At 34.3% G+C, this 18,800-nt stretch overlaps 1 protein-coding gene across 1 annotated transcript; it reads right to left on the reverse strand.

The window, feature by feature from the left end:
- Positions 1-3,046: 3,046 nt before the first annotated feature.
- LOC134275359 (uridine phosphorylase 1-like) lies at positions 3,047-7,858 on the reverse strand. Its single transcript, XM_062757632.1, has 7 exons — positions 7,683-7,858; positions 6,288-6,570; positions 5,241-5,355; positions 5,069-5,139; positions 4,803-4,941; positions 3,590-3,736; positions 3,047-3,426 (listed from the first exon to the last, which is right to left on the reverse strand). The coding sequence occupies exons 1-7, from the start codon at positions 7,718-7,720 to the stop codon at positions 3,287-3,289; spliced, it is 933 nt and encodes a 310-aa protein (XP_062613616.1). The 5' UTR covers positions 7,721-7,858; the 3' UTR covers positions 3,047-3,286.
- Between the last annotated feature and the right edge of the window lie 10,942 nt (positions 7,859-18,800).

Here is an 18,800-nt window from a genome sequence, read left to right on the forward strand (position 1 = left end):
GCATAAATTATCCCATGTTTCCGACTCTGAGTTCAACTTCCCAAAGGTGGACTCTAAAAATTGGTTCGACTCTACATTAACACTGTACTTTGGTCATGTATCAAATTATACACATAAGAGAAATATAGAAACTAAATAATTGAATATTTTATCTTTTAATTTATACCGAACTAAATATCAAAACATCAACTAAAATGTTGGCAACACTATTTCAATCTGAGAACACATATTAAATGTAGATTAGGCAAAATTGGATGTTCATCTACATTTTCATCCAACAAAAGCATATGTCAACGCTTTTTTGAAACAAGATGGTAAAATTTAAATGTATAACAAAATCAAAGAGTAAAAATAAATTGGAAATGGATGCATGTTTAAAAAATTAACGCAAAATAAACAATATATATATACAAACAGAAACCGTCTCTGCAATCAAAGCCTCTATACTATTGAGCATTAAACTTCAATCATCTACTGTACATCCAAAAGACAAAGCAACCAAAACGAAAATGGTCGGGACAAAAGTGTGATATGTTCATCTTAAAACTGAGATTTTTGGTTAATAATAAACCAGAAGTCTCTGTCGAGACTGAAGCTCTACTGGTTTGTACTTGTAGCAAATGAAGAAAAAGTACTTATAAGCAGATGGGAATTGAAACTTTAAAACAGCAATAAATTACATTACATTATATCATAATCAGACTAAAACTGTATTTGGAGTAGCATTTTAAGAGTATTTAACTGAAATTTCTATTTTTAGTAACCACGGCAACACCGTTCATTGAAGTCAAAAACCGATATGTATACAGAATTATGTATCTTAGTGTAGTCTACTTGTGTGCCAAGTTATATTGAAATCAGACCAAAACTGTAGGAGGAGTAGCATTTTGAAAGAATTTCACAAAAATTTCTATTTTTAGTAACCACGGCAACACCGCTCATCGAAATCAAAAAGCGATAAAACAAATTATGTATCTTAGTGTAGTCTACTTGTGTGTTAAGTTATATTGAAATCAAACCAAAACTGTAGGAGGAGTAACATTTTGAAAGAATTTCACAGAAATTTCTAATTTTAGTAACCGCGGCAACACCGTTCATCGAAATCAAAAACCGATACACAGATGACAGACAGACGGACGGACGACGGACGCATTACTATCGCAAAAGCTCTTCTAGTCTCTGACCAGTAGAGCTAAAAGCATGAAACTGTCTGTTCAGCATTTGAAGAAACATCATTTGGATACATGTGCAGTGTATATTTTCAAAGTTTATGTTGACAATTAGATCTAATAGTTTAATACTATTATCGGGTCTTTGATCTCACCAAGATTCTAGGCTATCACCTAACAAGTAAAGTAGATATTAAAGGAAAATATATGTACCCGATCCCACGTGTTGGGATACTAGTAGTCCAACGGGGCGAAACTAGACACAAATAAAAGCGTTAGGCCTATCTGTTTTATCATTGTGACCACAAAACCCCAAACATTGTGAACAATTTTAGTTGCTTCTATCACTTGTAATTTATAGTACTTACAATAAAAATATTATTTAAAGTATATTTTTATCAACAACGAAGTTATTGGCAATACCAGATACGTCACATTCACAAATGCTGGTTATAAAAATCCCTGATTGGTTGATAATTCTTTTGACTATCCAGATTACATTACAAGTGCCTACACCTGTAATATTTTTGTTTGCCGGTGTCATATAATATATTGAACCCCGCGATATTTTGAACCCGGGTTCAAAATATCGCTGCGAAATATTGAACCCCCCTATAAAATATTGAACCCGGGGTTCAAAATATTATGGCCATAAAATATTGAGTCCCCCTAGCTGTCCTTTTAATTTAAGAGGTAGGGGGTTCAAAATATTATGGCCATAAAATATTGAGTCCCCTGCCCTTTTAATTTTACAGGGAGGGGGTTCAAAATATTATGGCGGCCATAAAATATTGAGTGAGGAGAAACCCCCTGCCCATTTAATTTAAGAGGGAGGGGGTTCAAAATATTATGGCCATAAAATATTGAGTCCCCCTGTTCTTTTAATTGACAGACAGACGGACGGACGACGGACGCACGTGTTGGGATATTCCAACGGGGCGAAACGACACAAATAAAAGCGTTAGGCAAGAGGTAGGGGGTTCAAAATATTATGGCCATAAAATATCGATTTGGATACATCCCCCTGCCCTTTTAATTTTACAGGGAGGGGGTTCAAAATATTATGGCGGAGTCCCCCTGTTCTTTTAATTCAAGAGGTAGGGGGTTCAAAATATTATGGCCATAAAATATCGAGTCCCCCTGCCCATTTAATTTTACAGGGAGGGGGTTCAAAATATTATGGCCATAAAATATTGAGTCCCCCTGCCCATTTAATTTCACAGGGAGGGGGTTCAAAATATTATGGCCATAAAATATCGAGTCCCCCTCCCCACTTAATTTTACAGGGAGGGGGGTTCAAAATATTATGGCCATAAAATATCGCGTCCCCCTGCCCTTTTAATTGATGAGGGAGGGGGTTCAAAATATTATGGCCATAATATTTTGAACCCCCCTCCATCTAAACTTAAAACAGACAGGGGGACTCAATATTTTATGGCCATAATATTTTGAACCCCCCTCCCTCTAAATTTAAATTGGTAGGGGACTCAATATTTTATGGCCATAATATTTTGAACCCCCTCCCTCTTAAATCAAAAGGGCAGGGGGGTTCAATATTTTATGGCCATAATATTTTGAACCCCCCTCCATCTAAAATTAAAACAGACATGGGGACTCAATATTTCATGGCCATAATATTTTGAACCCCCCTCCCTGTAAATTTAAATTGGTAGGGGACTCGATATTTTATGGCCATAATATTTTGAACCCCTCCCTCTTAAATCAAAAGGGAAGGGGGACTCAATATTTTATGGCCATAATATTTTGAACCCCCTCCCTGTAAAATTAAAAGGGCAGGGGAATCAATATTTTATGGCTATAATATTTTGAACCCCCTACCTCTTAAATTAAATGGACAGGGGGACTCAATATTTAATGGCCATAATATTTTGAACCCCCCTCCCTGTAAAATTAAATGTGCAGGTGGACTCAGTATATTATGGCCATAATATTTTGAACCCCCTACCTCTTAAATGAAAAAGGTAGGGGTTCAATATTTTATAAGGGGGTTCAATATATCGCAGCGAAAAAGTGAACCCGGGTTCAAAATATTATGCGATATTTCGAACCCGGGTTCAATATATCGCGGTATCAAAATATTATGCTACACCGGGTCATTAATGTTTGTTTAATTTTTTCTTAATGTGTCGGAGAACTAAGATCTGTGGTCTCTCCTGCCATTTCTTTAACATGGACACGTCACAAGAGAGAGTGTCTTCCTTTAATCTGTCCAGCAGTGTTACACACGCCACAGCTCCTGAAAAACAACTGAGAAATGTAAACCTTCTATATTAGATCCCAAGAAATATTTGAGTGCCCAAACATTATTCATGAAGTATATTACTTAATATAGTAAATATGTAGAAGTACAGTAACAGTATAGGAATACATGTGTAGTATAGTTTAGTTTTATAATAAACCTTTGACTCCAGCAAAGTGACACATGGCAAGAAAGCCTAGGGATTCCATCTCTATATTACGAATTCCCTTCTCTTTCAGATCTTGTAGAAACTTCATCTTGTCTTCTTCCTCGTACTCACAGAAGGCGCCATCTAATCTCGCCTGGCCTTCAGAAATGTAAATTGCAAAGAGTTTAAAAAAGGGAGATATATTGACATCACGAATCAAAATCTGGCTTTCTGAGATTTACCAGTCCGAAATATCTGGCTTTTACTTTAACGGTTATGAGCTGCATTTAAAAAAAAAAATGTTTTAATTATGATTTTGTATGTAATTTAAATCCTTATGATAAATATCCTTATGATAAATAAGACTAAAATAAAGCGTAAAAATGTTTCAGAGAAATTAAATTCTGTACAATTAAATGTATAGTATTATATAAGAAATCAATATTGTACACGACGACAATAATATAATTTAGCTTCAATCAAAGCTTATAATAAGTTCTTCAATTGCAAATAAATTATGAACAACAGAATGTGATAAATGTTCTATTTTCCTTTCATTAAAATACTTAATTACAAATTTGCACCAAATTTTGCAATGTCAAACATGCAGCTCATAGTGCTTTAATAAATGTGCCAGGAAAACGCCAGAACCGGCGGCATTACGAAAACTGGAAATTTCACCGTCTCCAACAGGAGTTGATTTTCGATACTTGCGAACCGAACTAAATGCCGAAATCAGAATTTATCAGTGGCACAATCCTTCTAGTATTCACCAATATCGACGAAAAGAAAAGTTCACTCCATTTTACGATATAGAACTTGTATTTAAAGATTTTCAAAATACACGAAAAGAAAACAAATCTCGACAGTCTGATAAATGTTTTAAGTGGACTGTATATTTCATGACTGAACCATAAAAAGTATGCACTGTTGGTAAGTACTTAAGGTATTGTACTATTGACAACTTGTGAGTTTGACATTAAATTCGGTTCACAAGTATCTAATTTTACATTACTCATATAACTTTTGTAGGGCATTCATGTCCTATGAACCTGGCACGTTTTCCTGGTAGGTAAACTATCAAAATCGTAAAAGAGCCTGGAAAACCTAAGATTTTTCGGACTAATATTTACATGTAACTTAAAAAGTCGTCCGCTGGCATAGCCCCTGAAGGCAAACTCCACATCAAATTACATTTTAAAGTCATTAATTAAGGGATATCAACCTTCATAAAAGTCATCAGCACAAAGAGTAGTTCCCTTAACAGTTTGGAATTCATCGTCTGGTTCTTGGCACCTTAACAGTGATTCCACTAACGACTGGTCAACTTTGGCCAAACGCTTCACAGGTTTACCCAACACAGTCTGTTAAAGTGTGAGACAAAAAAAAAAATATCGAATACAGGCATCTTCTTAAAAATTTTAATGAATTTCAAGAATTACTTTTATATTTTCTAAAAACTCGTCCTGTTTATTTAGAACATGAAACTACCAGTTTGTAATATGGATTCATTTCGCCATCCACGGCTTTATCTGTAACAACCACCGACCCTGGCTCCAAACCTACAACGATTGAGTGACAGCCACTGTTTGACCAGTTGATGCAAAATTATTTAACCATATAAAAACCATACATATAAGACGTTTAAGTAGAGTGTACATACCTACTCCTCCACATGTACCAATCCTGAAGAACTCCACATCCTTACATTTGGCGTAATAAATAAGCTTGATGATCTCATTGAAGACAACCGACAACGACGGAATTCCGATCCCATGCTAAAATTAATTTAATATTATTTAATTCAATCACTGGATGAAAAATATTCAAAACTGAAAATAAAAATATTTTTTGAAATATTGATGATCCTTACCTACTAAAATAAAATTAAGAATGTCTGTAACGTGAAGACCTAGAATCGCTCTTCCAATACATTTTGCATCTCCGCCACTGTGATAAAATTTTAATCGACTTATTCCAAGAACCCAATTGTTTTACAATTATTCTAAATCAGCCGTCAAGGTTTGATGGTCATAAGCCTCTTATTATCAAGGCTTATAAGATTTGACAACGAATAACGATGGAATTCAAAAAGTAGGTCACTGTGACTCACTTCATGTATCACGGGACACAGCAATTACAGTTTGGTTACTCTTGATTTAATTCATAGTGTTCGAATTTTTCTTAAATAATGAAATTGTATAAAGCTCTAAAAATAGTGGTTTGTAGCCACTTAATTACTATCCTAATTACTTCAATATACCAGTGTGTACTCAATAAATTTCAAAAGTAGGACGCTGTGACCTAATTGTTTTATTCCGTTAGTACATGTGTAGTTCGAAAGTTTTAAAGATCTGACACTTAAAAAAAACAAATTTACCTGGTCTCAGAACATTCAGTTGATATAATGCAAGTCTACAAACTGATAACGTGACTTGATAAAGTTTAATTCAATAATTGACGGACTACAAAACCCGAATGTATGCATGGCCACAACCTTACAACGTATTTACGATTACAACCGTACAACTTTAAATTCAAAGCAAGCGATTTTTCCTTTGACAATGATAAGAAAAGTCGTGTTTAAAAAGAAATACAAAAGTAGTTCAGTTTGCAATATATACTGTGGTAAGAATACAAAATACCATCTGTCTTATAAAAGCTTATATCAGAATTAAAAATTCATTTGAGATGCCTAAGTTGTACTCACGCTGACAGATAATACTGGGCCTACTTTATGGATGGAATACCGGTCTGTCCCGGAGGCATAGTTTTTCGGTCTATCTCCGTCCTTTTCGTGATCATTTATTTTCAGTTCTTCTGCAACAAATGCCGAAAACTTTTCCATTCTTGAAGGCTGTCCTCCAAAGCATACAAATCGAACATCGCCAAACATTTTTTCGAGGTCATCTTTCTGTGTGTCCAAAGCAAGATGATATAAATGGTCCTCATTCAGTCTGTGCAGTTTTTTGTAATTTTGAGGAATGACTAGGCTGAAATTTATTATGAAAGCAAATCAATAAATTAATTTTAAAAAGTTGTCTAAGAAAAAGTATTATTACATACGAAATATGGTGGGTATTTGTGATTTTGTTTGTTAGCTATATATATATATTATATAACTATTGCTGTTCTTGAGGTCAATACAATGATTTAGCCACCTAAGGTGTACAATATTAACCGAGCCCGAAGGGCGAGGTGAATATTGTACGTCGAATGTGGCTAAATCATTGTATTGATTGGGGGAAAACAGCAACAATTGTTTTATTGTCAGACAGACAGACGGACACGACAAAAACTATATACCCCCCGAATCTTCGATTACGGGGGCATAAAAAATAAAACAAAAAACAAAGATAATTTCATTTTGGAAAATCAATCAATCAAATTTTTCGTAACGGTCATGCAGGCTCTTTTGCCCGATTGAACAAGCTGCTTCGCGGCATAATACACATGTTTTGTACAAATATTGTCTCTAGCCTCTGACCAGCAAATCGACAAACTATTTATATCTGGATTGTGGTTGTTGTTAACCATGTAAACACAGCATGACATGTTGACCTGTTGACTTTTGTCAGAGAGTTACTCAGAGATTTTGTCGGACAGCAGAAATGTATGTTGATTTAAAGAGCCTTTCATTCAATAAGGGGTAACAGGAAAATACTATGTTATCTTCATCCGATTAATTCGTTCGTTACCAAGCAACCATTATATTTCCTCTCAAGAGGTAAGCACGTCCACGTGTTCGTTTTTAGAGGTGTTGTCTCTAATAAGCGATTTGATTGGACAGACCAAAGAAAACAAAAATAACACGTGCTTGTAATTTGATATGAACATGATGAAGGGGGAAATTGGGAATCGAACAAAATTTAAGAAAACATGAACACAAAAGAAGATAGTGTCGCTAAATATGTTCAAGATACACATGTACAACCATGTTTTAATAGTTAATTATTTGAATGAAGATTTTTGGTTTATTGCTTTTCCATGAATTTGAATCTGTGTCTTTAGCTGATGCAGTTGTAAGCATGATGTTTAATCGATGTATGTGAAGCTGGAACATTCAAACTGCTCGAGTTATCAGCATAATGATTAGTCTACTTACCCATTGCCATTTTCCGTAATATTCACTGTAGATTCCATTTTCCTGACCGGAACTGAGTATCGATCGATCTATGTGGATACAGCCGAACCCTCAATGCATTGGCAAAGCTCAGACAAACGCGGAGGTACGGAAAGGAGGTTGTATCAAAAGGTGATTAGAAGGAAGTGGAAACAGAGAGGGGCCGGACTGGTTAAACGAATGCACATTCGTCCAAATGGATTAGTCAATTCTATCTTTTTTATTGAAGGGATTTCCCCAATGTTCGAATAACCTTTCCGGTATTTGAGTTAACAATGTAGATGTATATACATTTAATACAAAATGATTTTATTTTATTTGAACATATTTCATTGTATAATTTAAGTACAAAGGGATGTTAAAAATGATATTAAATGATATCAAGATGTATCTTGAACAGTGACTACATGACCACTTAGCTTATGACCTTGGCTAAAGATTATCAAACACGGAAAGTACTAGTCCGATATTACGAAAGCCTATTAGGATCAATCTAGAGAGAAAAAAAATTTAAAAGGCGTTATAATGCCAAAAAAAGGCATTATAACGCCCTTTCAAAAGGCGTTATTACGCCTTTCCATTCCAAAAGGCGTTATAACGCCTTTTTAAAAGGCGTTATAACGCCTTTCTAAAAGGCGTTATTACGCCTTTCCATTCTAGAAGGCGTTATTACGCCTTTCCAAAAGGCGTTATTACGCCTTTCCAAAAGGCGTTATTATGTCTTTTTAAAAGGCGTTATTACGCCTTTTTAAAAGGCATTATTACGCCTTTCCAAAAGGCGTTATTACGCCTTTCCAAAAGGCGTTATAACACCTTTCCAAAAGGCGTTATTACGCCTTTCCAAAAGGCGTTATTACGCCTTTCTAAAAGGAGTTATTACGCCTTTTTAAAAGGCATTATTACGCCTTTCCAAAAGGCGTTATTACGTCTTTCCAAAAGGCGTTATAACACCTGTCCAAAAGGCGTTATTACGCCTTTCCAAAAGGCGTCATAACACCTTTCCAAAAGGCGTTATTACGCCTTTCTAAATGGCGTTATTACGCCTTTGTAAAAGGCATTATTACGCCTTTCCAAAAGGCGTTATTACCCCTTTTACTTTCAATTCATAACTAAACATATTTAGCCCAACCGAGGGCGGGGGGGGGGGGTGGTACAGAAATCGTACCTTTGGGACATGAATTTCACAATTAGATATAGGACTAATTTCTCAAAAAATAATTTAAACAGATAGCAATTAGATTTCCAGGAAAAAAGATTTTTAAATGCGTCATATATTTTCAATGTTGAACCAACTAAGTCCTTCTTTCGTACCAGACACACCTCTACCAAGGGTCATTTATTTCAGTTGCTCATTATACTCATGCAAATGGTTGCCTGCTTTTTTCCAAGAAGAGCGAAAAATATCTTCAAATGACATAAATTTTAATATATGGCAAGCAAAGCTCCAAGATAAATCTGCCTATATTCTAGATCTTCACAAGTAGGGTGTTGCCTTCTCTTAAATGCAAACAGTTGTCAGTGAGATGTGCAGGAATATAGAAATTGCATAAATAAAGATGGTTTTAATTAAATCTTTATATATTTATTAACATAAGATAACGCCTTTTCCTTTTCATGTAGGCCAGTAATACGAGTGCGAATCGGGTAACCCCTCCCCCTCCAAACATAACACTTTTGAGGAAAAGTCTTGCTACAGTTTAAATATAATTAACTACTGGTTTCTTGGTTCCTGAACATTTTGTTGCAGTATGTAAAACTGTGGCAAATTATTGCATTTAAATAAAGTTTTGCCGAGTATTTCCCCCACGAATTTGGTCAGTGGAGAGTTTGTGTGTGTGTGTGTGTGGGGGGGGGGGGGGGGGGGCTATTAAAAGCACGGCCCTGTTAAATGCAAAATAATGGTTATTCAAAAAGCATAATATAATAACTTTTTTGGAAAGTCATAATAACGCCTTTTAGAAAGGCGTAATCACGCCTTTTAGAAAGGCGTAATAACGCCTTTTGGAAATGCGTAATAACGCCTTTTGAAAAGGCGTAATAACGCTTTTTAGAAAGGCGTAATAACGCCTTTTAGAAAGGCGTAATAACGCCTTTTGGAAAGGCGTAATAACGCCTTCTAGAATGGAAAGGCGTAATAACGCCTTTTAGAAAGGCGTTATAACGCCTTGTAAAAAGGTATTATAACGCCTTTTGGAATGGAAAGGCGTAATAACGCCTTTTTTCGCGTTATTACGCCTTTTCAAAAGGCGTTATAACGCCTTCTAAATTTTTTTTCTATCTAGATTGATCCTAATAGGCTTTCGTACGAAATATCTCACGTTTTCTAGGCTTTTTCGAATTCACGATTTTAATATTTTACGTGCCAGGAAAACTTGGCACGTAAAATAAAATCAAAATCGTGAAAAAGGCTGGAAAACGTCCGATAATTCGGATTAGAAAAGTATGTCCTGAGCAGCAGCATACCAAAGTCTGAATAAATCTAAACAAGCAAATTCAAAGAATTGTGGTCCCCCGCTTTCGATGTCTTTGTGGGTGAGAAGTCTTTTTTATGGCATATTGTGTCAAATATGAGCTCCCTATCATATGCTTTTTAGAAGTTATCTTTTTAATTAGGTCAATCGTGAAGTTCAAGGGGTCAGAAAATCATAGCACGCTTGGAAATACATGTATCTGTCACAGGTAATGCACTTGTCAAATATGAAAGGCCCATGTTTTCTCATTCAAAAGTTATAAGGAAAATTTAACATTTTTGAAAAGTAGGACAAACATCGAGGCCAACGTTCGGGGTAAAAAATCATAGTGTATTAAGAAAGCTTTCATCACAGTCAATACACAGATTAAATATAAAAGCCCTATCTCTTCTCATTCAAAAAGGTCAAGGTCACGAGGTCAAAAACCATAGTGTATATGGAAAGGTCTTGTCACAGATAATACACTTATATAATGTGAAGCCCTATTTTTTCTCAACAGTTATGGCCAATTTTAAGAAATGTTTAATTTTTTAAAAAGTAAGTCAAACTTCAAGGTCACGGGGTCAAAATTCATAGTGAATTTGTTAAGGTCTTATGACAGGCTTTATACAGCTTTAATATGGAAACCCTATCTCTTCTCATTCAAACGTTATGACAAGGTTAAAGTTTTTGAAAAGTAGAGCAAGGGCAAGGTTATGATGTCAAAAATCATATAGAAAGGTCTTGTCATAGGTAATTTACATGTGTAATATGAAAGCCAGTCTCATCCAAAAATTATGGCCAATTCAAAGTAATGTTTTTTAAAAAGTAGGTCAAGGTCACGGGGTCAAAAATCATAGTGAATTTATTAAGGTCTTATCACAGGCTTTACACAGCTTTAATATGGAAACCCTATCTCTTCTCATTCAAACGTTATGACCAAGGTTAAAGTTTTTGAAAAGTAGATCAAATTTCAAGGGCAAGGTTACGATGTCAAAAATCATATAGAAAGGTCTTGTCATAGGTAATTTACATGTGTAATATGAAAGCCAGTCTCATCCAAAAATTATGGCCAATTCAAAGTAATGTTTTTAAAAAAGTAGGTCAAACTTCACGGTCAAGGTCATGGGATAAAAAAACATAGTGTATTTAGAAAGGCCTTGTCACAGGTAATATATAATATGAAAATCATATCTCTTCTCATTCAAAAGATATGACCAAGGTTAAAGTTTTTGTGACAGACGGACAGACAGACAGCCGAATGAGATTCAATGTCCCCTCGCTTTTGCCAAAGCGGGGGACAGCAATTTACGTGATCAGTCTTCCTTTATACATAGTTGGACAACAGAATAAAAGGACAAAATTCATATTAAAACTGCTTTTTACATGTAACAGCTGGTATTTTCTCCACCTATTTTTGTTTTCTTTTTATGCCCCCCGTAATTGAAGATACGGGGGTATATATTTTTTATCCTGTCTGTCTGTCTGTCTGTCTCTTTCTCCGCAAAAACTTTAACCTCACTGACTGGATGGGACTATGGCTTTCATATTTAAAAGGTGTTTTCCTTGCGACAATACCATTCTTCGGGTTCCACTAAATTTGACCTCTTGACCTTGACCTTAGAGTTTGGCCCACTTTTACAAAAAAGCAAGATGTGTTTGTGAAACACTAATTCCCCCATTTGGCAGCTTATGGCGAGGACTGAATTCTCTCAAATGCATGTCAAACTCCAAAGGTTAGATCAAAATTGTTGGTACCCAAAGGAAGGTCTTGTTACAAAGAATACACCTATGAAATACACAAGCCTAGCTCTGACTGTACAAAACTTATGACCAAGGTTTTAAAGTTTTTATAAAGCAGGTCAAACTCTAATGTCAAGGTCAAAAGATAAAAAATATTTCTACCAGTAGGTCTTGTTACAATGAATACACTTGTAAAGTTTGAAAGCCCTAGCTCCAACATTTCAAAAATTATGGCCATTGAATACACTTATAAAGTTTGAAAGCCTTAGCTCCAACATTTCAAAAGTTATGGCCATTGAAGGTTAAAGACTAAAGTGTGATATATTTTTGTAAAAGTAGGTCAAACTTCAAGGTCACGGTCAAGAGGTCATATTTGATGGTACCCCCCCCCCCCCAGTTCTTGTCATAAGGAATATATCTGTGAAATATGAAAGCCATAGCCTCATCCACTCAAAAGTTATGGGCAAGGTTAAAGTTTTTGCGGACAGACGCACGGACGAACGGACAGGGCAAAAACTATATACCCCCGAAACTTAGTTTACGGGGGCATAAAACCCCAAACTTTAACCTTAGCCATCAATTTCGAACGGTTGGTGCTAAGACTTTCATACTTCACAGGTGTATTCATTGTGACAAGACCTTTCAATTGGTATAAATATTTTTACCTTTAACCTAAACCATAGAGTTTGATCCACTTTTAATAAAAAAGGTAATCTTCGTCATAACTTTAGAACAGTTAGCACTGCATGGAGCTTTCATATTTCACAGGTGTATTCCTTGGGAAAAGACCTTCCTCTTCATATCAACAATTTTGACCCTTTGACCCTGACCTTGAAGTTTGAATTGCATTTGAGAAACTTCAATCTTTGCCATAAGCTGCCATAGGGCGGCATCAGTGTTTAAATAACGAACACACGTCTGTTTACCATAAACACTTCAGTCTTAGGAGATTGGCACTGGTAGCACTATATTATTGAAGATGAAAAACACACACTTTTTGAATGTTTGAGTTTTGTTACAGAACGAGGGAATATGATTAATGTTATACAAAGACACTGTATCAATTTTTCTCATTTAAATAATGAAAATAAGTTGTTGTGGGTTCTAAATTGTGAAAATATTGAAGTACTTTCAGCTGTTTGTGAACTGGTTAGACAAACCATATAAAATACTGATGCATATGATGTGGCATTTCTCTTTATAATAATAATAGGTACATGTAAATTTTTTATACTCAGAAAAAAAAAAACAAAAAAAAAACACTGTATGTACTGAATTTAAAAAAAAAATCTGAAGTTCTTAAATCCCCTTGTGAATTGATCAAGGGTGCAATATAGTGTGTCTTCTACATGTATAAAGAAATTAAATAAAAAAATTGTATACTTCAAACACTTAATAGATATTACTTTGGTCATAAGATATGCAAACTAAACATGGTGACTTATGAAGTACCAATGCACTGTCCCATGAAATCTTTTGCATAGTGGAATATAGCTACTCAGTATGTTTGTGTGTGGGCATATATATATATGTGTATGTATGTATGTGTTGGTATGTAAAAAAAAAAAATGTATATATTTTTCATTTCTGTGTATGTATATCTCTGGCTTTTTTGCATTATGATACACGGTGGTACTTCTTTATATTTTACAATATGTATTTAAACTTCACATGTTAGCAATTATTTCAACTTATGAACCATGTGTAAATTGATTAAGTATATACATGTACTAAGAACACATCACACCTTGTTAATAACTATTATATGCTCTGTTTAATAATCATGTATGTAATATGCCCACAAGGGCCCTGATCTGGAATAATAAAATCTATTCTATTCTATTCTATAATTATTTAGAATCAACCAGTCTTTAGAAGATTAATAATGTGAAAAAAGTCTCTATAATCATGAAAATAGATTCATTTGAAGTTTTAGTATATTTTTGACCATAAACTCTACCATTGTCTTGGTATGAAGTTCCAAACTAAAATGTCATTATATTTTCAGTTTTATTGCCGCGGCTCAAAAGTTTTGCAGAACCTATGAATTCACCTTGAATGTCCCTAACTCTCGCACTGATCAAACAAGGAACAATCAGAAAGAAAAGTGTTTAGCAAATAGAGGAGAGACAAAATATCCTTATTCTTTGTATCGGGGTTGTAGTATTTATAGTACACAGTTTTTAACTTGACAGTGGCGTAGCTAGCGAATTATTAACTGTATTCAGAAAGGCAAGGGGTCTGGGGGCCGCCTTTAGGCCCCCAGCGGGTCCAGGGCAGGGCCCTGGTGGGGGCCCAGGGGGCGAAGCCCCCGGAAGCTCATGCATTTTAAGGGTTTTATACATTAGAAAACTACCTTAAAATAGTTCAATTTTTACAATCGTAGTTCTAATATACTAAATATTAACAAAAACTTGCCGAGTTTTGACAATACTAACAACTCCCCATATTTCCTTTTTCTAAAAGCATTTCTTGTTTTCATGAACTAAGTCAATAAATTTTCAACAGTGAAAATCTTGTAGTATGTGGGGGCTCCGAACTCACAAGACCTTGACTTTGTGAGGATGCTATAACTCATATTTTCCCAATAATTTTTCACAAGAACATTTCGCCTTTTCGTAAAGTTGGCTAATTTTTAAAACTTTTTTCTCCTTATTATTAGCAACTTTTAAATTATATTACAAAAAAACTATTTTGAAATTTACTGAAAGAGAATTTATTATGGACTTCAGGGAAACCTTGGAAAAATTTTTGACAAAAAATTCAATGTTGTAGTAGTTGCTATAAAATTTATTTTCCAGTTAACCCTGTTTTTTTTTTTTTTTATGATAAACGCGAAATGAATTATATATACAGGTATATCAACACAAAAAACTTGAATATTCTCAATTTGTTACATGATACAAATCAATGGTTTTGATATAACATGTAAAGTACATATACAATGCAGGTACCTTTGGGGAATTAGTAAATAACATACATGTAGTTTGGATTATTATTTGCTTTTGCTTGAATTGACACAATTATGAAATTCGTCCTCGAAATTCTAAAAAAAAATTATATATATATATACCACAGGCACTTGTTTCTGTAAAAAAATTTTGACCCATAGTATTATTATACTATATGGGTCAAATTTTTTTTACAGAAACAAGTGCCTGTGATATATACTCTGTATCAAAGATCTTAGATAGAAGCTGAATATATTCTTTTAATCTATTAAGCAGGTAAGGATTAAAAATATCTTTTAATATACAATGTAACTTATTTTATTTTAATCTTTTTATTGAACTTACAACTTTTTCTTTATATTTATTTATTTATTTTTTTGTGTGTGAAAAATCTGTGTATTCATTTGCGTTTTTGCGTAAAGGGCGCTACGCCACTAGTTGACAAAAAAAAAAAAAAAAAAAAAATCCTATTTCGTGGGAGGGGCTGGGGGTGTGTATAAAATTGGACTTCTTTCAATACAATTTTTTTTCTCGAAACACTACCACCAGGGACCTATATACTATAGTGTTAGTATATAGGTCCCTGCTACCACTTACCCTTTTTGACCTAAACTGCAACGTGCCTGCTGAAAGTGGAATGGGTGGGGGCAAAACCTTGTTCAATGCCTATATTGTGTCAATCTTTGTAAAAAAAAAAAGAAGAAGGGGGAGGGGCTAGGCCCTCCTACCCACCCACCCCCCGGTTCCAACACCTATGTTCACGCTCTCTCTCCATTGTTTGTCCATTCCTTCCTTTAAATATTTGATCATGATTATAATACATGTATAGATGACAAAGAAAGAACTATCTAGAAAAACACTTTCAGATGAATTTGCATTATTTTGGATGTATTTTCATCTGAGGTTTGCAGTGGTATGACTATCATAGAAAAGGTGGTTGGAGTCTGATTAAGAGGCCGTGTCAGTAACCATTGAGATTTACATGGAAAGTCAAAAATTTTGAATTGGGCAAAAACCACCCTAAAATATTTGAACAACAACAAAAAACACATTTGAGACAAATTTTACAAATTTATTCATCATCATTGGTTTCCATGGCAACAAATGTGATTTGCATAGTAAATTCTCAACGAAACATTGTAAAATAATACAAATTTAGACATATTTAAATGCAGAGGGGGGAACAATTGGAAGGTCTAAATTTGTTTTCTTATACTGAAATAATGAAAGATGCATCAGAAGAAAATATTTTTATGTCTGTAAGTATTTTTAAAAATTTTGATATGGTTGCTATGGCAACCGAAAAATGACAAGATTTTCATGATGGGAATATCCGTGGAAAATTAAGTTTTTCAAAAGTTGAATACTTAAAAACGCAACAACCGTAAATATTGTATGTCATACAAAGTTAAAGATATATCCCAATACTATGAAATTATAAAATAAAAATTGGTAGTCGGATGTCCAAATTTTTTTTTTCAGAAATCAAAATTTGCATTTTTTTCAAAACACTTTCAATGGATTTTAGCAAGTTTTGGCAATTTTTTTTTAATATTACAACAGATATTTAACAGTTAGATGCCATATCTACAGAAACATAGTACTTTAGAAAAATCTCCATAAAATGTACGACTTTTTTATAAAACAATAGGAAAAGAAATCTCCATAGCAACGGAAATTATACCCTAGCAACTGACTTGACTAGGATCGGCAAAACATGAAACATACACCCAAGAAATTAAAGCCTCTCAAGTGGAATATTTGGGTCATGGCATCCTGATCAACTGTCAACCCTGTTGTACTTACCCCATCATATAAGTAATAATAAGTACCATTGCTCCACAATGTCTAATAGTTATACAATATAGTCAGAATGTGGACCAAATATGCAAAAACTTGACCATATATGACATAACAAAAGTCGAAGTTATATGTCAAAATGACGCAATGTTCAACCCAAAGGGACGCCAATGCTCTGTCTACTGGCTAATTTACATTGCTGTACCATGTTTATTATTTAAGTTATAAACCTAAAAACAACTAGAACTGTCCAAATGGGACAAAATACCCCCCGCTGGGTTTTTCAGAAGTGCTAAATCATGAATATTTTATGGATCTAAGAGAAGAGAGAAAAGCTGAAACATTTTAGTGCAAATGTAATTGCTCATTAATTTTTTTTTATAAATGAAACGAAGGTGCAGCCTAAAAAATAGACTGAATGTATGGATCACACATGAATTATGAATTTTTTTTGTCAGTGACCTTGAACTTGCATAAATGACCTTGGTTTAAAGTCATGACAAGTTCTCAGGTCAAAGCAATGTTTGTGTAAAATGGGAACCTTTCAAGTTTATCCTTAAGAAAGATATGGACCAGACATGAATTATAATTTTTTTACTGTCTGTGCACTTGAACTTGGACAATTGACCTTGGGTCAAAGTCATGACACACCCTTATGTCATAAGTGATCTTTGTGTAAACAAGAAAGTATCCAAGTTTATCAATAAGAAAGATATGGACCAGGCACAAATTATGAAGTTTTTCCTTTCAGTGACATTAAACTTACACAAAGTACCTTGGGTCAAGGTCATGACACATCCACAAGACAATAAGCGATTTTTGTGTAAAACAGGAACTTACCAAGTTTTTCCATAAGATAGATATGTACAAAACATGAATTAGGAACTTGTTGCTTTTATAACCTTGAACTTGCATAGATAACCTTGCATCAAGGTAATGATACATCCTAAGGTTATAAGGAATCTTTGTGTGAAATAGGAACTAACCAGTTTATCCATAAGCAATATATGGACCATGCACATATTAAGAAATTTTCCTTTCAGTGCCCTTGAACTTAAATAACCTTTGCTGAAGGTCATAAACCCTCTTTGTGCGAAGTAGTAGATTCAAGTTTATCCAAAATAAAGATATGTACCAAACATGAATTTTACAATTTTTCTTTTAGTGACCTTGAACATGCACAGATGACCTTGGGTCAAGGTCATGACACACCCTTAGGTCATGAGGAATCTTTTTGTAAAATGGGAACTTACCAAGTTAATCCATAAGAAAGATATGGAATGGACACAAATAATGAAATTTTTCTTCCAGTGACCTTGAACTTCCCCAAATGACCTTGAGTCAAGGTCATGACACACTCTTAGGTCATGAGCAATCTTTGTATTGAGTAGTAGATTCTAATGTTCCTCCGTAAGAAAGATATGGACCGTACATGTTTGCACAGCTAGACAGATGGACGGACGGATAGACAGACAGACAGACAAGCTGATTCCTATATACACCCCCCCAAACTTCGTTTACAGGGGGTATAATGAGAAGTCGTGTCTGTTAAACACAAGACGACCTTATACTTATTCAAATGAAAATAAACCTTAACATCAGCAAGGCTTGTGAAAATGTAGTTTACAGCAATTTTATATTTCAAGTTTTATCTTATTTTACTATCAAAGACCAATCAACTGGTCAAATATCAATGCTCACTAAAAGTATCACAGATATGAACGTAAGTCTGGTATTTTATTTTTAGCCAGAAGTAATTTTAGCGATTTTAAAATGTTTATTAAAGAAGCTATTACAAATAATAAGACATTAAATTTTAGCAATATTCAATTTTAGCGATGTCAGCACCCTCTCTAATAATGCCAAAATGAAATCCTTGCTAAAAATTCTACTTATACGGTATGTTCTTCAAAGTACATTTATGCACAGTAAACAAGAAGTATGACACATTTGATTTTAGATATTATCTATTTTAACCAACTAGAGCTAGAGCAGTATAATCCAAGTGTTGTCCACAGACAGATGGACAAACAAACAGGGTGATTCCTATATCCCCCTTCCAAAAACTTTGATATCAAAATCTTAAACTTAGTAAGGAAATGTTTTTAGTTCACTGCTTTAAGAGCCATATCAGAAATCTGATTCAAATAGTTCAT

The sequence above is a fragment of the Saccostrea cucullata genome, unplaced genomic scaffold, assembly GCF_032062105.1.
Source record: "Saccostrea cucullata isolate Sc308-1 unplaced genomic scaffold, CSIRO_AGI_Scuc_v1 ctg242, whole genome shotgun sequence".
Taxonomy (NCBI): domain Eukaryota; kingdom Metazoa; phylum Mollusca; class Bivalvia; order Ostreida; family Ostreidae; genus Saccostrea; species Saccostrea cuccullata.

Excerpts from the sequence above, each read along its gene's own strand:
- LOC134275359 (XM_062757632.1), bottom strand. The coding sequence starts at position 7,720 with ATGGAATCTACAGTGAATATTACGGAAAATGGCAATGG. Across the intron at positions 5,140-5,240 it reads TGGTACATGTGGAGGAGTAG|GTTTGGAGCCAGGGTCGGTG; the intron begins GTATGTACACTC and ends CAATCGTTGTAG. Across the intron at positions 3,427-3,589 it reads TCACTTTGCTGGAGTCAAAG|GAGCTGTGGCGTGTGTAACA; the intron begins GTTTATTATAAA and ends GTTGTTTTTCAG.